Source organism: Alosa pseudoharengus, unplaced genomic scaffold (assembly GCF_046254945.1).
Source record: "Alosa pseudoharengus isolate Yale_2024_CS ecotype anadromous, Long Island Sound unplaced genomic scaffold, YU_APseudo_1.1 YU_APseudo_1.1_scf_2, whole genome shotgun sequence".
NCBI classification, from domain to species: domain Eukaryota; kingdom Metazoa; phylum Chordata; class Actinopteri; order Clupeiformes; family Clupeidae; genus Alosa; species Alosa pseudoharengus.
In genome coordinates this window covers 10,331,161-10,357,884 of record NW_027468663.1, presented here as the reverse complement: position 1 = coordinate 10,357,884, position 26,724 = coordinate 10,331,161, and the positions used below count along the sequence as shown (strand labels likewise).

The 26,724-nt window shown below is 43.5% G+C and overlaps 3 protein-coding genes across 3 annotated transcripts; 2 read left to right on the top strand and 1 right to left on the bottom strand.

Annotated features, from left to right (window-relative positions):
- The first annotated feature begins 5,881 nt into the window (after positions 1–5,881).
- kcnmb2a (potassium large conductance calcium-activated channel, subfamily M, beta member 2a) lies at positions 5,882–7,971 on the top strand. Its single transcript, XM_076293649.1, has 4 exons — positions 5,882–5,934; positions 6,384–6,554; positions 6,808–7,003; positions 7,678–7,971. Exons 1-4 carry the CDS (start codon positions 5,882–5,884, stop codon positions 7,960–7,962), a joined length of 705 nt encoding a protein of 234 aa, XP_076149764.1. The 3' UTR covers positions 7,963–7,971.
- Positions 7,972–8,901: 930 nt separating this feature from the next.
- On the bottom strand, positions 8,902–11,713 carry kcnmb3 (potassium calcium-activated channel subfamily M regulatory beta subunit 3). Its single transcript, XM_076296125.1, has 4 exons — positions 11,682–11,713; positions 10,234–10,428; positions 9,599–9,785; positions 8,902–9,334 (listed from the first exon to the last, which is right to left on the bottom strand). The coding sequence occupies exons 1-4, from the start codon at positions 11,711–11,713 to the stop codon at positions 8,906–8,908; spliced, it is 843 nt and encodes a 280-aa protein (XP_076152240.1). The 3' UTR covers positions 8,902–8,905.
- Positions 11,714–14,245: 2,532 nt separating this feature from the next.
- On the top strand, positions 14,246–21,528 carry mfsd8l2 (major facilitator superfamily domain containing 8-like 2). Its single transcript, XM_076293641.1, has 11 exons — positions 14,246–14,321; positions 14,591–14,776; positions 14,995–15,057; positions 15,300–15,419; positions 15,846–15,925; positions 17,013–17,322; positions 17,545–17,618; positions 17,879–18,092; positions 19,004–19,126; positions 20,664–20,794; positions 21,445–21,528. Exons 1-11 carry the CDS (start codon positions 14,246–14,248, stop codon positions 21,526–21,528), a joined length of 1,461 nt encoding a protein of 486 aa, XP_076149756.1.
- Positions 21,529–26,724: the final 5,196 nt, after the last annotated feature.

Genomic DNA, 26,724 nt, shown 5'->3' with positions numbered 1-26,724 from the left:
CCCTTATTAAACGTTCTCTGGGTAAAAACAGTCCTTGTAGGAAGCCTATTGTCTTTCCAGCCCACTTTAGATTAACTTCCAACAAAATTACGTCTCACTGCAACGATGCGCCATCTGGTGGACAAACGACTACGTAACACCAATACTGGAAATCCAGCCAAATTATGATGAATATTTGGTTTTCCTTTAATCCTACTGAATTTGTAATTATGTATCGGACGTTCTAATTGCCGATACCGATAGTATGTGCGTGCCTGTGTGTGTGTGCGTGTGTATATGTGTGCACCACCATCTACAGGCCAATGAGTGTACAGTCACTAAATGTCCACATAACTTAATTTTTTTAGACCCCCCCATGGATGAGGTAGTTATTTAGGAAAAACTGCATTTTTTGGGTTGTGGGGGGCCCAGCGCGGGGGGGGGGGGGGGGGGGGGATTGGCCCCGGGGACCAAACAATTTTTTTCCGTAAAAGTCTAGTGGGGCTACATACCCACCAAATTTCATGTGCCCCGGTGTTGCGGTGTCCCGGGTATCGTTGACCAAAATTTCAGGAAGTAGAAAACGAAAAAAAAAAAAAAAAAAAAAAAAAAAACTTTGACAATCACTATATGACCGCTTCACTAGCGGCGGTCATAATAAACTCCTGGAACAGACGAAAGTGAAGGATTTTCCCGGGCTTGTTTTTCCATTGCTGCAGGTGGGCAGGTTGTGTCATTTTACGTCTGATATAAACTTTTAAAATGAGTTTTGGAAAATCAATTTGTGTTAAAGTCCTATGAAATTAATTTTCTTATAGAAAATATTAAGTTACGAAAATAGTCACAGTTTTTACTTATTGGTAACTCAAAAAAATTAAGAAAGAAAAATAAATACATTTGTTGCAGTAAATATAGGTTTAAAAATGAAACGACTTTTTACAGTGCAGATTTGCAGAAAACTTGTGGGTGATTTGTAAGAAACAAATGAGTTCACTAGAATATATTGCCAGAAGTGTGCCAATGTTGGCCGCTAGTGGCAAACTTCCAGCAAAGTTCTGGCAACAATGAGAAGTTTAGTGGCAAATGTGTGATTTACCACCACATTTAACCAATAATGGCAAACTTCCAGTGAACTTCTGGTGCCAAACATAATTTGCATATGACATTGCTGCCACAACTGTTTGGCAGAAACCTAATTTGCATGTGAAAATATGACTTTGCCGCAAATTTGCGCCAACTGTTCGCCAGGGACCTGAAATTTCTGTAAGGGTGGTATAAGTATTGCATGGCATCAGAAGTAAAGGTCAGCACAAGCATCACCAAAACCAAACTCTTGGGGCACAGAGACACCTAGTGGTATACATTTTTGAATAAGTCTGTGGAGCTTCCATCTACAGGGAAAGTGAGATGGATCAGATAGAGGTTTCAGACTGCCATTTTAAAATGTTCCAATGTTATTTGAAGACAGTATACTGCTGTGCTGGTTCCCATTAACACTTATAGAATAGCCTATATGAATTTCAGGGGTTCCTGTGTACAGAGGTAATTATTATATAAAACACTGCATAAGTTTTAATAATGTATATAAAATAAAAAAAATAAACCCAAACACACAGGAAGTGCCACCTGACCCTGTCTGTCAATATTCACTGGTCTTATTGATCTGGTGTTATTGACCGGCTTTGTGATGTAGGCCTATGTAGATGTTGACCTCTCACTGTGACCTGTGAATGGAATATGACAGTTACAATTGACATAACAGTACTGTAAAACTATAGCCTAACGGGCCAGACCCACATTAAAATGTAGGGTCTGGGCACTCACCGTTCGCAGTGCTCAGTCAGAGGGGCGGGATAATCGGTTGTCTTTCAAATTCCCTCTGCACGCAATAGGACAGCGCTATGAGTCCTATGCGTTTTCCCACCAGCGGAGCTAGTTGGCTAGTTCAAACTTTTGCCAACTTAAAAAAAGCTTAACTCGTCTCACACTGTTGGCCAACAGCAACATCCATCTTCTTTGTTTTCAAGTAGCAGGGAATTCAAGCCAAACCCTTGCAACTCTGCCATCAATCATTATGTTAAGTCCGCCTAACGACTCTATACACGATTTGATTGGCCTGATAGAAGTTTTTCGAGCTCACAAGCCAACGGAAAGTTGCTAGACTAGCCCTGGAAGCAAATGTAATTTGCTGCCAGGGTGTGTCTAGATTTCTAGGCTAGTAAAACTAGGGTTCATATGTAGGATACAACCAACAGGCGAAACAGATATTGTGCAAACAAATGCTGACACAGAGAAAAAAATGGTGATGGTTACTGTTATTGCACCATCTGCAATGTCAGGCATGTTGGGTAATAAAACACCATGAGGAAGCTCCTGTCTATGGCATGATAAGTGGTGTACAGCTTTAGGAAGTGAAGCAGCTGTAGATTTGTGGTAGGGTTGATGGCTCTGCTAGCAATATGTCAAATAGGCCTACGGCAGTCTGTGGAGCTTCAATTTATATCCTCAATGAAGTTGCTGTCATTACAGTAACAGTAGCCTAAGGTCTTTCCTAAGTTAGAATAAAATGTCAGAATGTGAGATATGTATACATTTTCAGATATTTATAAACAGGCCATGTGATATCGTGCCAGTTCCACACAACTCCATTCCGTCATGGCACGTTGTATGGGGGTTAACATGTCCAAACATGGTGCCAAGTGCCACTGCTTTTATTGTGCTCGGGCAAGGGTGTTCAGGCAGTGAGATGTGAGTCTTTTTAAAGAAAGAAACCTTTGAACACAGGGTTGCACAGCAATAATCACCCAACAGACAAGGCAGGACAGACGCCCTGGAACATTCTCCAGAAGTTGGTCAGAAATTTCAGTAGGCTGCTGGCAGTGTATCAATAGGGGGAAGCTTTGAAATGCGGTGTTGCAGCAACAGGTGTAAATGTTTTTTGTTGTGAAATGGCTTGGCACACACTAAAACCCGGAGCATAAAAGTGTGAGGAGACCCACAGCTGTCAGTCAAACAAACCTTTGACATCTGAAACATGGAGGCAGCCATGGGTCTGGAAGAGAGCTTTCAGGGGGGAAACAAGTGGAGGAGGAGTGTCAAATGAGTGCCACCTACTGCACAGTTTTAACACTGCAGCTGCAGTAAATCTTGAATGCCCTTTAAATTCCTGACACTGATGAATTATGCATTCATTACGGCAGATTGAGGGGTGATTCAGGACAGACTTCTAAAAGTTTGAGATGAGCACAATCAACTCTCCAGATCTGTAGGTCACCAACAGTATTTTATATCCTGTCTCAGATGAAAGTTCACTTTAAACAATGATGACAGGGGAGTGTGAGGCGGGATTCTTGCACAGAGCAGCATTTTCAACTTCACAGGGCTTTGAAGTGTGTCCTCATCAGTTTCGCTTCACATATTTCCTCACTGTGAGAATGTGAAGTCAGCAACCTCCATGGCTGCTAAATACCCTAGCATGCATTTGTTCAAATTTACAGCTTTGAAGTAAAAACAGAGACAACTCACAAGCCCATTATTCAGAAGCTCAGACCTGGATGTCAGATGCATGTACAGTAAACCACACCACCCACGTCATAAAACTGACACAACAGACAGCACAATTAATGTCTTTACATGACAACAAATCACTCTCGCTGTCAGTCAACACAATATATTGTCAAACCGCCCCACAACTGGCATCAGCATTAAATAACGACACACAGTCAGAGAGCCCTGAATAATATCGTATTAACTTCCATTACATGTCAGGCAAGTGCTGCCCGTTTCCCCACAAGCGTGACAGCTGTGGGTGAAGCGGCAGCAGCAGCAATAGTAGTAGCAGCAGCAGCTGCAGCAGGGTGGTGTAGTGGAGTGTGACTTTGGTTATTTATGAAGTGCTTCTTTTCTTGCTTTGATGGAGTCACCTTAGTGGGGGCTGGACTGGCACTGCAAGGTCAGGCCTGGACAGAGCAGCTCAGAAAGAGCAGCTCCATTCCTTATCCCATCAGATGGGAAATCACTGGATGCCGCAGGTTCACCGCCTAGGCAGGCGTTAAGCAAAGTCACAAATCTTGTTGTGGCAGTGACAGGCCTTTAAAAGCGGTTGCTGCTGCTATTCTCAGTAGAGGGAAGAAGGAGGAGGTCTGTAGGTCCTCAGTGGTCTTTTTACTGAACTTGGGCTCAACTTTTGACTTGTCCACTAACAGAGGCAAGATGGATCTTGGGCAGGCGAATTAGGAGTTATAGCCCAGGGCTAATCAAAGGGATTGGTTACTCGTAGTGGTAAGTGTCTTCGTTCCTAATTCCGCTGTGCCTTCATTCATGCCTGATTCAAGTCCACACAGATGAGTGTACAACTACAATAAATATTCTGTTGTAAAGGTAGGTCACTTGGAGTGTACAACTACAATAAATATTCTGTTGTAAAGGTAGGTCACTTGGAAATTAAATGTGCTTTACCAAATGTTTAGATTACTGTATAATATTTAACTCAATTTATGAAATCATGGTAACCTGATGGCTGTTTCAATACACCAGCAATCATTCACCTTATGACAAATTCCAAAGGGGTAATTGATTAGAATCTGTCCAACTGTATAAACCATGACTGCAGTAATATAATAAATATTTGCAGTAATATTATAATTGGATAAGAGATTAATCATATCATCATTTCATTCATGCTCCTAAAAAAGGCATGTGTCAGAGTTTCTCAAAGATTTGAATTAGTGCGCAGCCCCATAGACTCTTCTGGATTGACACTGATAGATTCACTCATCAGTGAATCCAAAATTGTGATTATGGCTGTCTCTGTGAACTGAAACAATCCTTTGAAAACAATCCAATGCTCTGCCTGTGAGTAAAGCAGCAGTATTGACAAACGTTCAGGCTCCAAATGCATGAGAGGGGTGCATTGTAAATCCTTGCTCCCCAATACCCCACTCAATAGAGGGGTAATCTCTAAAATGGAGCTGCATCGACCTTCTTCCAACCGACTGACCTCATAATGACCCGCTTCTCATAACTCATAATGCCAGGTGGCTGATCTGAATATGCGTAGCTGTACACTTTTAATGAATGAAGGCCACAGACCATTGGTCAGTATTGCAGTCTCCTTTGGGTGGGCCACTGTGGTTGCTATGAGTTTGTGTTGACAGCGGTCTTTCTGCGCACCAGCAGGTATGTCTTTCATGAAGGTTATATTATGTGGCAGCACACGGCATAATTGTGTCAATCCATCAAACTGCCTGAATTAGACAAAGCCGTTTTGTGTGAAGTTGAATGGGAGGGATGTCTGCATGGAGGAGTTGATTTTCATGCAACTGTGTTGTGGGAATACTGTTCTATTTGCTATGTTCATTTGGACTAAAGATGAGAGGCAGAGATTCTTCTTAGAAGCAGAAAAGGGCTAGTATTCAGAAAACAGCTAAATGCCTCTGTTGTCACACTACGTCTGACTGTATAAAATCTTTGTGCTAAGGATATGCATCAGAGGTATGCCTTTTCTATTTTTATCTTCTTTCATGAGCAGCCCAGTGTAGCTGAAATATACAGTCGTATTTCTCGATTTTTCAGAAGACTACAAATGACAAAGTAATAGTTATTGTGGTAAGTAGAATATCTCATGCATTCATTGATTCATGGATGAGATAGTCAAAATGTATACATCTAAATACTTGAACTATTTGTATCTTTAAAAGCAATGCAAAGCAGAGCCTTGTGTAATTTACAAAGCCACCCAAAGCCATTTGGTGACATGAGATTCATTGTATGGGTCGGTGAAGGTGTCAAAGATGACATCTTAAAGTGTCCAAAATTCTGTATGTGCTGTAGATCCTTTCGGCAGACTCATCGGAGTCCCTCTTCCAGCCAGCGCCAACACCACCGAGGAGGTTCAGGGAAGATGTTCTTTGTTGCGGGAAACAAGGCTGGACAAGGCTCAGGAAGTGATAAAAAGTAAATCCCTGGCTAGGATTCTTTTATTGAAATTATAGGTATACATCCTCTTATAAACGAATGCTGGCACAGCACTATCAACATCTGAATTAATCTGTGTATTAAATATGTTTAGCTATCTGTTAAATGAGGTGGCATCAGAAGGATGTAAATATAGTGAGAACAAAGTACAAGCTCATTGCTAAAGCAGCAGATATGTTACCCTCTCAAACCTGAGCTTTTTAAGTGATCCATTTATGGATCTAAACTACACTGTATCAATATTTCATTGTTTTATATTTTCCTTGTTGGAGACTTAAATAGTATGTAAATAGAAATAGTATGTGTCATCATAGAGGAGTAGAAACTAAATAATATTAGTCAGAATTTGAATAAACACGTAAATAACTGACGTATGACTGGAATGAGACGACATTAATCCGTCATCTGGACTCTTAAACCTGTCTCAGGAGCATCTATCAGAAGTTCCGCGGCTATGAGCTGATAGACAAGCGGCGGACGGAGACGGCTCTGAAGGCGGGCGAGGACAGGGCCATCTTCCTGGGCCTCAGCATGATGCTGTGCTCCGTCATGATGTACTTCCTGCTTGGCATCACCATGGTGCGCTCGTACGCAGAGAGGTGAGGGACCACTGTACTTACAGTGGTGGCAGGTTTCTACCACACACATCTCATGGCTAGATGAAAACTGGCAGGATGCCACACATTGGGGTGGCCATCCATTGTAGAGTGATCTTGCTTGCATGCCTAATTGCGAAATTCTTTCCAATGCTGTCTGTGCGTTGATCATGGTATTGATAGGGTATTTACAGTATGTGTATCACATAATTAGATTAAAAAATAAAGTTGCTAAATAGCCTCTCCCCTTGGGCAGCGTGTGGACAGAGGAGACGGTATGTACCGTGCTGAACTCCACCATCATGGCTGACATCAACTGCTCCTACAACTGCGGTGTGGACTGCTGGCGCAGCTCAAAGTTCCCCTGCCTGCAGGTGTACGTCAGCGTCAACACCTCAGACCGAGTGGCCCTGCTGTCCCACAATGAGGACGCGCTTGAGAAGAACTCTGAGGTGAGGCTGCGTGGACGGACAGGGCTGGAGGAGAGACATGCCTCACTGCAGCATCTATCCCTCCCGCTGCACGTCCAGTGTCCTTGGTAGTAATGCAGATCAAGCTTTGAATGCTAAGAGGCTGCTTTTGCGAATTTGGTTCTAGTTTATTCCACTTCAGTGTAGAAGGGTGGGTAGGGGGTACACTTGGTGTTGCATTTTTAAATGAATGCGTGATTTATTTAACTTTTCAAAATAGATTGAAATGTACAATGTCCCTGTTTTGTCCCTAATTTACATTTGGCCACATAAACTCACATTTCAATGAGATATGTGTCCTTGACGCGCACGCGCGTGCGCACACACACAAACACACACACACACACACACACACACACACACACAAGCACACACACACCCACACAATAACACAATTCAATTCTATACTTCTGTTTAATAGCAATCAAAGCCACAGTATAAAGTTGTAAATGGCCTGCCAGCTGTACTAGTCAGATGTACATGCCAGAAATGGTACACTGAAATGAGCACATGGTAACTACAATCTATTCCAGTCCACAAACACACCAGCCACTCATCTATTTCTGTTTTCAACCACAACAAAAGGACTCCAGCCTCGCCTCTAGTTGTTGTCATGATGATGAGATGGCTGCTCTTTATTGCTGTTGTTCTCTCAGTGCTTCTACGTGCCAAAGTGCCAGAAGGAGCAGACGGTGATGCACGCGCTCATCGTGGACATCGGCGAGCGGCTGCGGGCACAGCAGCAGGTGCCGTGCTTCCACGACCCGTTGGAACGCCAGGAGGCAGTTCTGCTGACCCAGCTGTACGGCCGCGCCGTCGTCTTCCAGTCGCTCTTCTGGCCCTCCTGCATGCTGGCGGGGGGCCTGCTCATCATCCTCATGGTGAAGCTCACACAGTACCTCTCCATCCTGTGCGAGCAAATTGGCAGGATCAGCAAGTAAAGACAGGCAGGGCAGGCACAATGGACAGGAGCAGTGGCACTGGCAGAAGTGCAGAAGGCCACTAGGCAGTGCTGTACAAAGGGCAAAGACAGTCTTTTAAGGCTATTTTCATTTCCCTTTGTGATACAGAGGGCTGCTGTATCCCCTGTTGGCATAGGAATTGTATATGTCTGGTTTAACAGGGACTCAACAACATACTACCTCTAGGTTTTGTTAAGCATTTTTAAATTTGCTGAATTTGAACATAATATGTGGGGAAATTAAATGAACCACATTTGGCACATAGTATGCACAAGAATTAAAGATAATTTAGAGACGAATATGCTGAATTTTTATGTGGGGAAATTAAATAAACCACATTTGGCACCAGGCAGCACTAACCAGTTAAACTACCCCGGTATATTTTCCCCAGTACATGTTCAGGTCTCAGTTCTAGTGTCTTTTAAAAGATCACCTCATCATGACATAACAAGGCAGAATAAGGCTTTCAGAGTGATTTTGCATTGTCCAAAAATTCAAGAAAAATGTCTCTAATGTGAATAGGACTTTGACATCAAATTGATGTGCACAATGTGTTAATGTCTTGTTTCTCGCTTGTAAGAAATATTTATACATATTTATATTTTCAGTGTATGCATTTCTGTAACCAAACAGTTATTTTCACAATAAATTACAAATTGTTTATGTCATGTGGTCTTATTTATGCTGTAAATGTGGCCTGTTATAGTAAAGTATCCAAAGTTGAAGATAGATAGTATTGTTTTCCACAGGAGAAACTGTCCCGATTCGGTTATGGTAATGTGCATTTATTTGGATAGGACTGTGAGCGTGTGACCTTGTGTACCAGTTAATGCATTTTCCCTATGGCAGTGTATTATAAAGGTTATTTTAAAGTTGACCTCTTAACGGCAGAAAATGTCTGACACAGTGGGTATGGCTGATTTCAATGGCCCTGTGTTTGGGGCAGTGAGTAGCTCAGGCCTCGGCCCGTGGACTCCTCCTGTGGAGAGAAGCCACTGCCCGCACGCCTCCAGCTCAGCAGCTGGTACAGTCTCCCGTTCACGAGCGCCGTCTGTGTCCCCCGGGCCTCCTCGCCATCCAGCTCGGTGCACAGGTGAGCCAGCCTCTGGTTGAGCTTGAGCAGGCTCACCAGAAGCATCCCCCCACCCAGCATGAGGCTGGGCCACAGCAGGTACCACAGCGTCAGCCACCTGTTGCACTTCCTGTACAATATGGCGTCCTCCGAGTAACGCCAGGCGCTGAAGCGACACCGCAGGACCTCGCCACACCGCGCGTCCAGATACTGTTTGATCTTCCTGGCCTCCTGCAGCAGGTCTGACTCATTACGCTGGCACTTGGGCGTGTAGAAACACTAGAGAGCAGCATAAGAAGGCTTTGTTGGAGTCACTGAAGCATGGAGACAAGGAGAGAAAATACCCTCCTATGTGAAGCCACCTGCAGCCATGACTATACTGCATTCATTTGCTGATTAAATTAATACAGGTGTGCACAACAGTAATATGCATGTGAAGTTATGAAGGTGCTGTTTACTTAAAGTTCAGTTTCCAATGTTATTCACATAGGCCTACTGTACATAAATGACTGTGAAAACAGAGAAGCCTGTAGATTGTTCTACCTCTGGGTTCAGGTTAATGGATTTTTCATCGTAGTGCAGGCGAGCCTTTATTTGGGAAGAAGAGACGTTGACGGAGAGGTTGACCAAGACTTGCAGGCAAGGGAATGTAGTCAGGCCTCTGCAGTCAGACCACTCCTCCAGAATGTATGCCTGGGTCAGGGTACAGTTGACCTCCTCACCCCAGTCACTAACACATTAATTAGGGAGAATTATTGATGGCCAGCAAACACGTTACTAAAGGACTTATGGAAATTGCACACCAGTAAGCTACAATTTAACATAGCATCACTCTGTTATTTGGACAGTTAAGTAAACTAGAAAGGGAAGAGTAGAACATTGGGACAGTTAAGGGACAGCTAAGTAAACTAGATAGAATTACAGTAGAATATTGCACTTCACAAATGTTCAGTAGCCTTAAACCCTACTGGATTAGTTAATAAAAAACATGTAACCACTTGTTCTACATAACACCATAACAATAATAAAACATATGTAAAACCTTGTCCACTGTACACGCTCTCTCTCTCTCAATCTCTCTCTCTCTCACACACACACACATACACACGCACGCACACACACGCACACACACACACACACACACACACACACACACACACACATTCACAAAGACCAACCTCTGGAGATGAGGTTTGACCACTACAATCCCCACAACAAAGTACATGAGAATGGAGAAAGCCATCATGGTAAATCCCAGGAGAAGGGCCCTCTCATCCCCCACAGTGGACAGCAGGGTCTGGGGCTTGGCCTTCTCATTGCAGTTGCCACACTTCCTCCGGGGCTCCTGGGTCTGACCTTGATTCAACGTTGCACTATGAAGCAGAGACAGTAAAGAGGTAAAGAGAATGGTTGCATGAGGTTGTGTAATAATGGTGAAGTTTCTCTCTCTCTCTCTCTCTCTCTCTCTCTCTCTCTCTCTCTCTTAAGGTCTTCTGTTAATAACATGGAGTATTCTATTACAAAAATTTTATGAAATGCACACATAGGCTACTTCCCTCCAAAAAAGTATGGTGCACGTTTGAATGCTCAGGGCACTGGCAATGACTAAAATGTGAGAAAATAGAGGGGGATCCAATATGACACACATTCATATCAGTCACTGCAGGTAGGCAGGTAAAACACATGAGACACCCTCCCAAAAGGCTCATTATCACAGCCGAGAAACTCCAAAAGCCCAATTTCCAGAAACAACACCTCAAAATCACACTGGAGTCTATTTTCTTTTCATGTTGATGAGTAACCAAGATGAAGTGTTTTCTACCACACACATCCCAATTCTTAGCTCTTCAGCCTTTCAGAGAGAGGATGTCTGTTTTTTAATCTACCAACTCATACACTACTGATGGATACCTAAATGAGAGCAGACTGTCAGCAAACATAAAACAATTTACTTACGGTGCATTCCAGTCTTACCGCGTCTGGCGTCTCCGAGCCTGCAAGTTGATGTTAACAGGGACGCTGAAGGAACCCCTAGGGGAGTGTGCGGTCACAATCATCCCTACTCTGACCCCTAAAAGAAGTAGGATGGGGACTGCTGTACCACCCCAAATCTCTGGACCCTCCAGCAAATGGAGCACTTATGCATACCTGCTCAGCATTAGACTCTGGTCTGAAATGGCTGATGTGTTTGTACCATAGCTGAAAATACCCATGGGGATTGCCTGCACCCTCACACCCTGGCTGGAAACTTGTAGAGGTATAAACATTCAGCCACTGCTCACCTGAGCACAGCTACCTCAGCTCTGAGTTTCTATAGAAACCCCGAACATAGCAGGTAAGTTCATAATTGCATCCCACTGGACTGTGTGCGTAGCCTGCCATTAAAGTCGCTGTGCATTGGTGCATAGTGTTCTGTGAGATGCAGCTGTAAAAGCCAACAGCAGTCAAAATGTTTCTGAGCGTACTAATGACGGTGTCTTCTAGATGGTTGAAAAAGAACTGTTGGCAAAAATGTCATAGATGTTCTAGGTTCATTGAATAAACAAGTTAACACCCACAGGATTTGCTTGGTGGAGAAAAATATTATTAATTTCTAACTGAACATAGGCTACTGTAGGTACCTTACCTTAATTGTGTTCTCCAGCGTCTCCTATCCATTATGTGTGTCAGAAAAACATCAAACCTCTGGGTTTTTAACTACTCAGTATTTTCATAATTGATAGGATGCACATCAAATAACATCTATTATTAATGTCATGTTTCTGGTTAAGAATAACAACATTTTAAAAATATGTGCTTCGCACCTGCTGCGCTTTGTCCACTACAATCACCTATCATAGGATAGCAGTGTGCATGAACTTATTAAGAGCAAAATATCAAACAGTCTGAAAAGAGCAAGATTAGGTTATAATATTTTTCAACTTTTATTTACTAATTGTGCAAAATCCTTATTCTTAAGGAGGGATAGGAAACTGGAAAGGACTATCTTGTTAAAATAGGCTGGACAATCAATGGTTCACATTTAGCCGGCTTCAGACCATCGAGCCAGGCCAGGCTAGGGCAAAGATTCTAGAGCGGAGCAAGGCAAAGCCTTATCATAGGCATGTTACATTCATGACATGAAAAATGTAACTTATAGAACGAAAATGACAAATTAGGCAGTCGGCTAAACGTTTTAAACTTGCGCAAAACTGATGAACCCAGCATCGGTGCGTCGCATACATTAAAACACAAATTGAAGCAACACTGACCACAAAACCTTTCCATATGCAACGTTTATGACAGAAGAAGTGGAATATGAACGCATTTCATCACACCTGACAATTAAGCGGAGCTGTGGCTGTTCGCGATTTGACTGATTATTGAGCTTCAGCGTGTTGTCTGTCTTGCATGCGCGTCTTTTTAATTAGATGGTGAGCGTAAACGAAGGAAAGCCCTCTAATCGGACGGGCAAGACTGACAAGTAGACGTCCGTGGTTGCGCGTAGGCCTATATGTCAAACAGATGCTTTCTCTTTGACCTCCACAAATTAAGCTACAGTTAATTCCTTAGCCGTTTGAATAAATTTGCGTTTGCGATTGACAACGCGACAGACAACGTTGTGATAAATAGGCTATAATACTAACTTTGTTCAAAATAGATACAATCAAGTTGACTTTGCAAAGTTGTGTAGGCTACCGCGCCAGTTGAAGTCTGCATGAACAGCACAAGCCACCGTTTTGATTTGCTTAGGGGAGATGCAGGTTGAACCCGTTTGAGGGAGAGAGGCGCGGAGAGAGAATGTGTGCTGTAGCCTACACAGCGCACATCTCTATGAAATAGTAGCCTAGGCTATCAAGGCTAATCCATATTTTAAATAAGCAATCATGGAGACAATAAGTTAATAGGCTATACAGATATTGTGAGTAGGCCTAATGCAGGAATGGACGTTACAGTTATTCAGTAACTGTAACGAATTAATGAAATTTAAATTTACCTTTAGACTAGGCCTACTTCGTTTCCCAATAAAGTAACGACATTACATTAACGACGCTATATCCCAAACATAGGCCTATTGAACAAGTAGCCTAAGTTTAGTTTTGGTGGATGATGGACAGATGTCAGTGCCCTAGCCTAATTTAATTTGACATTGTCTTTATACAATATATTTAACTGGTCTAGACATGGTGTGGTCTATTGGGTTTCTCGTAATTTCAACATACAGCTTTAAATAACAAATATTGATAACATTTTAGGATCAGCGCCATAGGATTCCCACGGTAGCCAGCGTCTGTGACGACACCTGAGCTTATTAAAATGGCGCCCATAGAGTCATAGAACCACTGATCTATAAAGAACATACGTTGGATATGTTGAAGTACGTTCTATGCACTGATCTTTATAGATCAGTGCATAGAACGTACTTCAACATATCCAACGTATTTTCCAGCCAGTAATCCATCTTGCGCGTAGCGCTCTAGAATCTTTGGGCTAGGGTAATTTGAGGGGCCACCTGGTGATAGTCGCCCAGGCTACAAGCCTCATGGTCATAATGTGGCAAAATTACTATAGACATGGATCTTGTCCTGCATGTTTATGGAACATAGGACATGTTTATAGGACATGGATGATCTTGGGTTTACTTCTATAAGTAGACTAAGGTGGCTGATGCTCAGAAAATTTTTCCAACATGGAACAGTTGTCTGCACATGGGTCTTTAGGCAAGCGCCTATTTGCAACTGGGAGTGACTCACTCAAGGCTATTTGATCGTCATTCTCCTGAAACCTAGCGAGTGAGTTGAAATCCAGTCTGATCATGAATAATGCACATACGTAATTCGAGAATTTAGGCTCATATTTAGAATAGCATTCGCTAGTAAAAAAGTTAGGTTATCTAGCCTAACCTACTGGCTTCTATAATTTTTCAGAGGAAAAAAATGTGTATGGAATTCACAGTAGGCCTAGGCTACATCTTACATGATCAACGTTGAGTTGTTTTCTTCCAAATATAACCGCCTGCGCGAGTGCAGGGAAATCGAATACAGTGGCCTGTGTTAAACAGCTGGACAAAAAACCGAGCTTGTAGGCAAATTAGGAACGTTGTGTCTTCCATTCAACCAATTGGTCCCGAAGGAAGAGGATGTGGAGAGACCACAATGTAGTGAGTGGCAAATGTTAATGCGTCAATAGGGAAAACGTTCAAACAAACAGATGGATATCCAACAAAAGAAAAAACTCTCATTTATTACCATTGGATTAATATTCCTTTTGAGTGGGATTGAGTATGGTGAGTTATGTTACGTAATCGTGTTTTTTTGTAACCTAGGTAATTCGGTCTAATGTAGGCTATTGTTTGGATTGTAGGCCTGTTATTATACAATTTATCTGGTAATGTTAGTCATTTGGCTGTGTTATTGGACAACATTAGCCTACAGCATGTCGTTAGTTTTCTGTCCTAATAATGAACAAACAAACAAACAAAAAACTATAGTCTAATAAATAATAGGGTCACGTTTAATCCTGGTCATTTACTTATGCCACATCTCTTTTTTTTAGCTGTCATCCTCCCCACAATATGGATGTATCTTCAGATACTTGATGCCCCACCATACTTCTTAGGTTTGGGTCTATCAGCATTCAGTTTAAGTGGATTGTTGTCAGGACCCCTATTTGGCCACTGGTCCGACCGGACTCGTAAAACAAAGACCATCCTCCTCCTCTCCAATGTCTTTGAGATAATAGGTTGGTATAATTGCACTTCACGGAAGTTAGACATGTGTTCCATCACATGAGCATTAACACAAGGTACCCTTCTTCTACACTTGTTGGCCTCATAGATTGATTGCTTGTGGCCCTCTGTAAGGATGTAGATGTGGGGTTGCATTAATGTACTGTCAACAGATGATAGGCTACTGTGAAACATGGTAGCCTAATGTTAACATCTGCTCTCTTTCCCTTAGGTAATTTCATGTATTTTATTGGTTATTCGAAGTGGCTGTTGTTGTCAAGCCGACTTGTTGCAGGTGATGTTTATTTATCAGATTATTCATGGTAGACCTAGCCAATTTCATGAAGCAGCCTTGGCCTATAGTGAAGTAGTAATTATTCATCATATAATTTCCATGTGGCCATCATCCTATCACTGCTGTATTTGCTAATAAAATACACATATACCACATACCACATACTCTGAACCACTACGCCTAGTAGTGCTGAATGTTCATGTGTGTTTATGTCTGCCATTTGCCTACATGTCTCCTGATAGGTATTGGTGCAGGAGCGGGCTCCTCCATCTTTGGGTACCTGACACGCAACACTGTCTCAGGGGACCGCGCTCAGGTCTTCGCTGCTGTTATGGCATGCCGCCAGGCCGGGCTCCTGATTGGTCAGTTCCTCTTATCCCATGGTCACTTTCATGAAGTATGATAGGATGAAGTATATGTGAAGTATATGTGAGGATCATGAAGTTGAAATGTGCACTCTCAACCCTGCCCTTTTGTTCTGTTCTGAGGTTGCACAGATACTGACTTATTTGATTAGTTAATAAGTTAATCAGTTTATTGTCTATTGGGGAAGTGATTGATAGTGCACCTGACCAGTTACTCTAAACAGGCTTTCATTTTTTTGTATTTTTTACTACTGAAAAGCACACAGGACATTGAATGTGCTTTGTTTATGAACATTTGGTCTATCTAAGAATGCTAGAGTTGAATGTATAAAATGTATGCCTTACACAGGACAGTACAAAGATATTATTTAGTGGACAGACCATTAATCTAATGCTTTGTCTCTTGCACTTTCTACCACTTAGGTCCAGCTTTCAACATCTTTCTGAGGCTATGTGATTTTAAACTTGGGCCCTTTGTGGTGAACAAGTACACTTCACCTGGGGTAAGATATGATAAACTCTCCCAGAACTAATCCTTTTTCATCCTTTATCTTATCAAAAATGCTGATATGCAGCTTTTTGGTATAGTGTGAAGGGCAATACCATTGAAACCTTTACCAAATCAATGTTCACTTACTGTGTTGTGTCTACTGTACCATGCCAAGTCATTTGTGGTAGTATACAGTATACTTAAGAGCACAGATAATTTGTCTGACAATGATTTATATATTATGTAAAATGTAATTTGGTACTTAGCATCTTTTACACCCATAGGACAGTATCCCAAATCCCATTTCTGAAAAATTACAGTTTTGGATACATTTCTCATTGACGTCATCATACTCAGACTTCCAGTCAGACTTAAAATTTTGTGGGCGGGGCTAAGTTTGGGCTGGCTTTTCAGGCTACAAGTTATCAGTTTGAAAGACTTTAGGCATCTATATTTCTATGTTATTAATATTTCCGAGTGTGTAACAATACGGTTGCTTGCACCATTCGCTATTCAGTATGGTGTGAGTGTAATGACCCTCCAGTTAACTTACCTCGGGGTCAGCTTTCACACATCCCTAAAGATGCCTAATGTCTTGGAAAAGGGCCCTCTCCTACAACAGCAATTAAAGGGTGAAAAAAATCTATGTGGAAAATGAGTACAGTTACAAACCCCCATTATACACCCTTCTGCATGGGGCTACTCATGTGTGAACAATTTCATTTCACTGCCACTGCTTATATCGATGTTACAATAGAACGTTATGATGACACTAATGTGTGTGTGTGTGTGTGTGTGTTTGTGCGTGTGTGTGTGTGTGTGTGTGTGTATGTGTGTGTGTGTGTGTGTGTGTGTGTGTGTGTGTGTGTGTGTGTGTATTAATGCGTGTGTGCGTGTGTGTGTGTGTGTGTGTGTGTGTGTGTGTGTGTGTGTGTGTGTGTTAATGCGTGTGTGTGTGTGTGTGTGTGTGTATGTGTTAATGCGTGTGTGTGTGTGTGTGTGTGTGTGTGTTAATGCGTGTGTGGGTGTGTGTGTGTGTGTGTGTGTGTGTGTGTGTGTGTGTGTGTGTAACATTGCTCTTGAACCTCTGTCCCCCTCAGCTCTTCATGTGTGGGATGTGGTTGCTGCTGCAGCTGGCGGTGGCCCTGCTGTACTGGGACCTGCCCCCCGCGGAGAGCAGCGAACTCCAGACGGTGGTCCGACCAAAGCAGCAGGGCGATGAGGAGGAGGAAGAGGAGCCGCTAATGGGTGCCGAGGAGGAGCCGTCGGACACCTACGGTGCTGTCATCATCGATCCCGAGCAGTCGGAGACGCGGTGTTCCCCCAGACGCCTCTCCTCTCCTCCACCCTCGCCCGCTTCCCCGAAGGCTGAAGAGCCCGATCCCTTTGAAGACTTCAGCGCCAGGAAAGGTAGGCTTTGGGGATGTTCCTCACTTTGTTTTCGGGGAAACGAAAGAGTGGTCTTTTATCTCCTCCATTGTTGGTTTTGAGAGAAACGGGTTGTCAGGAGTGTGAAGTGTGCGTTCGATCGCTTTGCTCTTGTGCCACTCCCTCTTCAACAATTTTTTACTCTTTCTCTCTCTTGCTTTTTTCTTCATTCTTTTTTCTCTCTCTTTCTCTCTCTCCTTCCAGAGTTCCTGAGAGAAGAGGTAATAGTGCTCCTCACAGCCCAATTTATAACACTCTTCAACCAGACTGCATTGGAGGTGAGAGCTATCAGTTGTAAAATTGCTGGGGAATCCCCACTCAATCAGTGAAAGCTTCATCTTTGTCATCTTGAAGAATCTCTGTTCTCTGCTCCGATATCTCTTCCCCTCTCGATTTATTTCCCCCTGTCTCTCTTTTCTACTCTCTCCTTTATCCTGGGCCCTTATATTATATATATATATTATATATAAATATTCTTTCACTGTGAACAATACAAAATGTATTATCCATGGGCTGTAATTTCTGCGTCTTTCTCCAGACGATGGTGACCCCGTTGACCCAGCGATACTTTGGCTTCGGGGAGCTTGGCAACAGCGTGATGTACAGCCTCTGTGGGGTGGAGGTGATACTGGGCTTCTTCTTTGTGCGTTGGCTGAGCTGTCGGGTGGCCGATCGCATGGTGTTGGCCGTTGGGCTGGTCATCTGTGCCGTGGCCTGCGTCTGGTGCCTCCTGTTCCTGGCCAAACCACGAGGTGGGTCCTCCATGGCTACCTCCTCCCTTGGCGAGCTGTAATTGAGCGCCAGCCTCCCAGCGCCAAGACTGTGGGCTTGAGTCTGCAGGAACATGAACCACCCACATCACTGTGATTATGTAGTCCCAGTTTGGTGTAGGGGGGTAAGGAGGGGTTGTGGTGGTGGTGGTGGTGTTCAGTGAAAAAGAGGCTACTGAGCTACTGTGTTTGACAAAAGATTTCTTGGTCTGTAATGAATTACATCTAATTGGACTCAAAACACACAGCCACACACATAGTCTAATATAAATAGAAAAAGTAGTATTCATGCTCTTGTTGCACTTCTATTTTCGCAAATAAATATTACACTGCCCTTACCCAGGATAGGACGAAAAAAAATCTACCCACAACCACATAGACTGGGAAGACTTTAGACTTGGCAGCACTTCTTTGCCATGCCCTCCTCCTTCCTCTGCTTGGCGCAGACCATGGGCTGGTTGGCAAACACCTGCCCGCTGGCACAGACACAGCCCTCATGCCCAGCATGGGGAGTGGCAGACGGGTAGACCCCTCCTCTCATCTAATGAAGATATAACAGCTTTAATGAGTACGAGGGGAAAAAACAGCAGTGGTTATAGTTTAAGCAGTTATTATTAGCGTCTAAAATGTCTTAGTGTGGGGTGATAAAGAGATGCCAGCCATTTCTCTCCACTCTCAGGTAGTTTGGTTTCACTGTACAGTGATGGCACCATGCTATTGCTGTGACCTTTTGAGCCGTTTCCCAGAGGTGTTTTGGAGTAGCACCACAGAATGAGGGTGGGAAAGGATGGGTTGTCTCTGCTAGTAATGACCTGTTAAATGGTCCATGGGGTATTACTGCCAGCAAAAAAACATTTACTTGAGAGGTTATAAATGGATGGTTCTGAATGCAGGGGGGTACTCGGTGGAGCTGTCCGAGTTCGGCATCGGAGTGTTCCTGCAGCTGCTTGGGCTCCCGTTTGTGGCCGTCGCCCAGGTGACCCTCTTCTCTAAAGTCACGGCAGAGAAGACACAAGGTAGGAGACATTGAGTCACGCAGGAGTAAGCATACCAAAGACACTTTAAGATCCTTGCGCCGTTTACTTCATGTGCTCAATGTGGTTGAATGGCAAAAGTGCACTGTACAGTACACACACACATACAGACAGGGTTGGGTAGTAACGGATTACATGTAATCTGGATTACGTAATCAGATTACAAAAATCAAGTAACTATAATCAGCCCAGATTACGATAAAAAAATTGTGTTATTAGATTACAGTTACATTGTTGGGGATTACCTGATTACATTTTATCATGCAAACAATGCAACTTTTTTATGATAGTCTAGCTATCTTTTAATTTGACAAGCTTCGGGCTTGCCGGTTCGATCCCCGACCAGTAGAAAAAATGTGGGGAAGTGGTTGAGCACTGCTCTCCCATGCCCACATCCATGGCTGAAGTGCCCTTGAGTAAGGCCCCTAATCCCTCACTGATCCCCGAACGCCGCTGTAGCAGGCAGCTCACTGCTCCGGGTTGCTGTGTGTTTCCCCTCACTGTGTGTTCATTGTGTGCTTCATCTCACTGTGTGTTCACTCTGTGCTCTGTGTGCTTCACTAATTCACGGATTGGGAGACCAAATTTCCCTCACGGGATCAAAAGAGTATCTATACTTACTTACTAACTTATTTACTATTGGGGCAGGTCTCTCGGCACACTGCCTGATATTTTCCTCCTAATCTTAATGTAGCCTCTTGTTTTAATGTTACCGTTTACTTTGAGAAAGTCAGCAGGTCCCCCTGGTTGAAAAACATCCCAAAGAAATTATTTTCTCACCCCCACAATTGAAATGGACATGGTGTCATTCAATCTCAGGCCATGTCCCTGGGTCAAAAAAATCCAGAGAAAGCTAAATTCATTGTCCAGGTGTGCCCTTAAAAAGTTTAAGCTGAGTTGTGCATGTTTGGAGGATAGTGATCCAAGATCACATCCATGATGACTAAGTGATCAATTTTGGGATGGGGTGAAAATTTCAACCACCAAAACACCACCCCCAAAGTGGAGAATAGCTATAGAAATGTATTCGTTTTGGGTGTTTTTCAGTCAATGGGACCTGGTGACCTCAAAGTAAATGGTAACACTAAAACAAGGGGCTACATTAAGATTTTTGGAGGAAAAGATCAGTTAATTCACACAGGAATGCTTTACTCAGGGCAAAGAGATTTCTTAGATGTAATGAAATAATAAAGAGAAAAATAGAATGAGAATTCTTTTATCAATTCAGTGGTGGTGTCTTTTGCTTAAGGGACATATTTATTGAAGTAATCTAAAAGTAATCCTGCCTTGCCATGTAATTTGTAGTCAGTAATGGATTACATTTCAAAGTAATCTGACCCAACCCTGCATACAGACACACACACACACACACACACAGACACACACACACACACACACACACAGACAGACAGACACACACACACACACACACACACACACACACACACACACACAGTATATTCATTACCAAACAGATCCAGGACCTTGTCTGAATCTGTCTCTATGTCTTTGTCTGAAGGCTTTAGTCAGGGTGTGAGGCGCTCCATAGGAGGAGTGGCCACCATCCTGGGCCCTCTGTGGGCAGGAGGGCTCACCGGGAACCTCTATCTGATGCTGGGCATGATGATGGCCCTCCTCCTGCTCGTCATGGTCAGTGTGTCACAGCTAAACTCTCAGTGCAATCCGTGTCTAATTTAGTAAGCATAGGCTCATACCAGAGACAGAAATTGTGCATGTCAGTGTGCTTGTCAACATGTGATAGAAATTCTAAAGGAACTGTTTCTGTCACACACGCTATGGCCTACACACATGGCCGGCGATGCGACGGCGATTTATGGCAGGTGACCGGCAAAATTGAATAGACTCTATTGAGGGGAAACACACAGGCAAGTGGAACGGCAGGGCAACTGTCGCCGTCGCATCGCTTTAATCGGCCCCTTTTTTTTTTTTTTAGGGTGATTTTGATACGTCATAATAGAAAACAGCTGTCTGGTCAGTGTATCTCCACTGAATCAATGGGTGACCGGCTCGCGTCGCCAGTAGTGTGTATAGTAAAGCAATTAACAGAATTCCACTGTCACTGTTGACTGTCTCATCACCGGCCATGTGTAACAGCCTTTAAATCACTCTAGTGTTTAAATCTGTCATCCTTCTAACAATATCAGCACATATCAATCATGAGTAAATATAACTACAGTTAATGTCAGATATCAGAGAAATGTTGTTGTGTGCTCTGTAAGAAACTGAATGAACTCTACTTTTCCCTGGTTGTGATGGTAACATGATTCCTCCCTGTTCAGGTGATGGTGGTGCTCTCCTATGAGCGCTTGGTGGAGCCCCCTGTGGTCACTCACGCCTCCGACAGCACGGAGAGTGAAGGCTAGAGCAGCGCGCTCACAGAAAGTCAGAGGGGAAAGGTAAAAGAAAAGACAACAGCGCTCCACTCCACTCATAACCAGTAGACTGCTCCTCCTGTCAGTTACAGTCCACTGTCAGAGTAGCCATCATGTTTTGACCTGCCTTATTGAGAGACTGAAAACGTCATTGAAGGATTTTCAGATAGTGTAATATACATTAGCAACAGCTCACTTAGCCTGGCTTAGACCTTAGCCATCATCAGACATGAAGGCCAGTCATGGCTGACCAATGTCCTCTTGTCTCTTCCCAGTGTTCTCTGTGTGCGTGGCGTCCCTCTGCCCTGCAGACTGCCGCGGGGCTCCGTGTGTCTGGGGTGGGCGGGACGGTCTGGAGGTGAGCAGATGCCGGAGCCGCGGGAGGCGAGTGCTTACGCCAGAGGTACCCCGACTCTCAGGGTTGCCCCAGTGCCCAGCACAGTCCAGAGCTGTGGTGAATGCCCCCGCAGCCAAACATTCACAGCACTTTACTGATACCGGCATTTTAAGGATTAATTTATTCCTGTCTTTTCACAAATCTTCCCAGAGCAATTTGTAATGGTCATTTTATTATTTTATTTATCTTTTAAACTTTTGCATTTCATTGAACATGTCTATATTTTATTTGTGTGAATGTTTAAGCATGTCTTATGGATATATCGTTGGCAAGTAGCATTTTTCACTCAAAAAAAAAAGAGCACAGTACGTCTTCCTTGCTTGGCTTGTACTGGATTATGCACAATGGACAACCACATGAGGGCGCACTTGCTTCAGGTTTTTCTAGATTATACTCTTCTGTGCATGTGTATGGGTATTTGTGGGTGTGGGTTTGTCTCTCTGTATGTCTGTCTGTGTGTGTGTGTGTGTGTGTGTGTGTGTGTGTGTGTGTGTGTGTGTGTGTGTGAGTGTGAGGTGTGTGTGAGAGAGAGAGAGAGAGAGAGAAAGAAAGAGTCTTTCTACACAGGAACCATCAATGTATCAAACTGATATTGTGTGGTTCTGCAGCACATACAATGTACTGATCAAAATTGATGATGTCATCCTTATTTTATATGTTTTAAAGTGTGGATAGGATTTGAGACCACTCACTTACACTTGGATTTGTATTTCAGAAAAAGAAAATAATTTTCTGTATACCACTTCTACTGGAAACTGGGACAAATCCTTGCCATTTGTCTTAACACATATTATTCTCATTTGATATATTTGTAAGTGGATACTAGTATTTGTGACCACACGCCCACTTTGTATTCCAATGCTGAAGAGAAAGATTTTGGATCACCTCCAGTGTGAATTGGAATAAATCTTCCCCTCATCAGAGTCTGTTGCTTTTAATCATGGTTTACTCCTCTCACATTAGTGCCAGTAGCTGCTAAGCCAACGCAATTCAACTCCCTGCAGCCACCATCATAATCAAACTGGGATGACAAAGTTTGTGATGAGGAACTATTGCTGGGCCAGTGGCCCAAGAATTAGCCGTTAACCTCCTAACCTCACAATCCAGATTATCTGTCATTCCTGACCTGCGTGCAACCCCAACTAAAATGGAGTGAGATTATCTGTTTTATCCGATAGAGATATTTGTGGAGATTAATATACTGTGTGTTGTAGGTCAATCTGTGAGTTGAACATAAGGTATGTTTTCATACTGTTGAGTGTTAATATTACCATTATATTATTTAGTCAATCATTGTTTCGTACATAATTTTAAAAATATTTATAAACATGGCAGGCATTATTTTAGTTGAAAAATGAAAGACATTCACCAATGAATTTGCTCTACATCATAGGCTTTATATTATTCAACTTCAGTAATGGCTTGCTTGTAGGGGGCATTTTATAGTTGCTTTTTCACTAGGTGGGCATGAAGCTCCTCGGCAATGTGTTGGAATTCAATTGAGGATGTAATATGAAATCAGCAGGACCTGACTCTGCCCGCAATGGTGGGAGTAAACAACACAAATCTCCTTTTAGAGGGAAAAACACTCCCAGACATCACAAGCTGTCAGGGAGGATTAAAGGCGTTGGCCAAGCAAATATAATGTCAAAAGTGCTGGCGACTAGAGGGCAAATCAATTGACTCGAGTCCAGTGACATCAGAGAAAATAGGCCTGGAGGCTTGCCCAGAAGGTTTACAGAGTCTAGTCTCCCATATTTGTGTTAGCCTTGAAACGCACTGATAAATATGTCATGGGCGTAGGACATTGCAGTAGAGGGCTGGCTTTAACCAGGTACTTTGCATGCGTTGCATCAGACATGTGGCTCCTTGAAGACCCTGGCACCTCAAGGTTTGCTCTCCACCTTTGAAGTGAAAGGGGTATCCCTACTGGCCAAAGAGCCCTCTCCAGGGGGCTGCAAGGGCCCTTCTTTTGTTGTGAGAGGCTAACATGACGAAAACCGAGTAGAGCGCTAGAAATACAATGGAGCCCTTTAAAGGAGCATACTTTCAAAATCGAATTAAGGCACACAGAGTTATCCTCCCAGCAGACGTCGCCTACTCCCTTGACTCTATAAGAGACTTGCTGAACTGCTTTAAAAAAAAAAAAAAAGCAAACTCAAAAAAATCCAAACTCTCTAGGCAGATTAAAATCCCAGGCAGGCCTACATGTTCAAATCAATTTAACTTTTGTTTCACATTTGATTTCATTGCTCTACAAGGAAGCCTGCACAGGACAAATGGCCTAAATTATTATAAATCAATCAGAAGATTGTCATGAGACTCATTGGCAAAAATATGGCATATTATTACATTGGCTACACACATAATTTACACCATCATAAAAACACCCTTCTCCATTCCAGCTGGTGGGCATGAGCAGTGAAAAAAGCCTTGAGGTGATTTGGCTCATCCGTCTATCTTCATTCAGTTTGACAGATAATCTATCTCTTTTTTGGGGTGTAACAAACTCTAGCCTTGGAAGTCAATTGCACAGGTTTTCAACCTCAACAACCGAGATCACACCGAGACAGCTTAGCTTTGACTTCACCCAAGGTCCACTTCTCAGCATACAGAGCTGAGGAATATACACGACCAGTCCATATACTGTCCGATGAGATTCAGAGCATCATGCAAATCTGGCTCGCCATCAAGCATTCCATCTGATGCCTCAGATACAGTAGCTTCTCATCAGACTTGCAAAGAGATCACTTCATTTGAAACTCAGATTTATAGTGTATTTATGAAGGAATGAATCAAAGATGGTCAACCCCCCCCCTCCTCCCCCCACATAGCCGCAGAGCCAGGGTAAGAACTTCAGCCTGCCCCTTAATTGAAAGTTAAATTACTCACCCAGGACACGGTATGAAAAGGGAGTATTACATTTTTATTCCTTTAATTATGAGTTGGACTGTGGCCCGGATCTTTCCCCATTCTGTGTTAGTATTGCTGTTTCGGAGAAGTAGTATGATTAATTCTCATTTTAAAGGCAGCATGACTGCTGCTTCCAGTCATGTCCTTACCTTATGTGTGCAGCAGCTCGTTAATAGATAAAACATCAACAGCATGTTCCTTTGTTCTGTACGTGGTTAAATAAGTATATTTTCTCCTCCCCTGCGCTTATATGCCACTTGTATGTTCTTGCAATGCGTATGAAAGTGAAAGATCTTACATAAGACCATGCAGTGGCGGCTGTAGCCGTAGCTGTAGCCAGTTGCATATAGACTCTTTTGTCTGGAGCAGAGAGGCACAGATATGTTTGTCCAGGTTCTTTCACATGGCCCAGTTCGCCGCCTCGCTTTGCTTCGCCTCGCCTCGGCTGCGTTTCAGGGGGAGCGTATCATCCTCCGGCTGGGGAATAGAGATGGTTGATATACATATCACTTTGTGGGATTAGAGGATTAAGCTCCCTCCTGCTGATACGGAGAGGGTCCTCGGCTCCGGCCCCCAGTGCCCCCCCTCCTACCCCCCCACGACCCCCACCCCCGTGCCCACCGAGCTTTAGACCAAGAGCTTTGTTGACACGCAATGGGGAGGGCAGACAAAACACACTCAGAAGCCCATGCATGGTGATGAAAAGCACACATATTCCATAAGTCTTTCCAGTGTGTGTGTGTTTTTGTGTGTGTGTTTGTGTGTGTGTGTGTGTGTGTGTGTGTGTGTGTGTGTGTGTGGGGTGGGGTGGGTCATCTCCGCACATGGCTGCTCTGTACTGTGTGTCTGCCCTTGTGCTCACTGTTCACGTTGACGCGGCCGGGTCTCTCTGGATGTCTAATGCAGACCCTGGTAGACTCATGGGCTCCGGCTTCCCAGAGTAAGATTCCGGCGTGTGTAATCCTGTCTAACATGCATGCAAATCCCATCGGCAGCCCCGCACAATGCAAAGTCTGTATGAAGCCCCCCCACCGACTGACCCATCTCCACCATCGCAAGACAGTAGCCAGCCAGCTACTGGCAGACAGCACTTTTGTCATGGAAGGCTCCCCATAAAATGAATTTAGTGCTCTCTGTACCCCTACTGAAATCACAATAATCCACTGTGAGATTGCCTTTGTTCTGTCTCGAGTCATGCTGCGCCAATGCATATCGGTAAAGGTAATCTAATGTCTCTTCATCTGCAAGGCTAGAGCGAATAGCTGTGACTATGCATTGATGTATTGCATTAAAGTCAAAATTGGCCCATCTGTGCTTTAATAAAATGCCCTCCATTTTCCTTTCAGACTTTTAGGAGAGACAAAGAGACACTTATCTGAGCTACAGTATCAAATATGGAGAACTGTCTGCTATTTTTTGCAGTTATATCTCTGGACCTCTTTCATGTTTGTTGGTGTGTGTTTGTGTGTTTGTGTGTGTGTGTGTGTGTGTGTGTGTGTGTGTGTGTTGAGGGGGTGTATGTGCCCTTTTCTCAGGCACCTCTCGCATTTTGATCGCTGTCGGGGACACAAAAGCTCAGCTGGGGGTCTTCAGTCCAATTTGCCATTGTGTATCAACGTTTCTCTCCCTTCCACAAACATGGCCGCCCTCCAGCTGTCCTTTTGGCGGTACAGTCAAGCGTGAGCATCAGGGTTAGCATCAGGGTTAGCTACACGGAGAGAACAAACTAGCACAACAATCCTTTTCTTTCGGTCTGTCCCGCCTGAGGTTTAGAAGACGCACGCTCTCTCACCTCACTATCCACAAGTGATCCTCTAACACCCCACCCCCCTGATCACCATTCTCGAATGTGTATGAATTACCGAATTAACATGTTT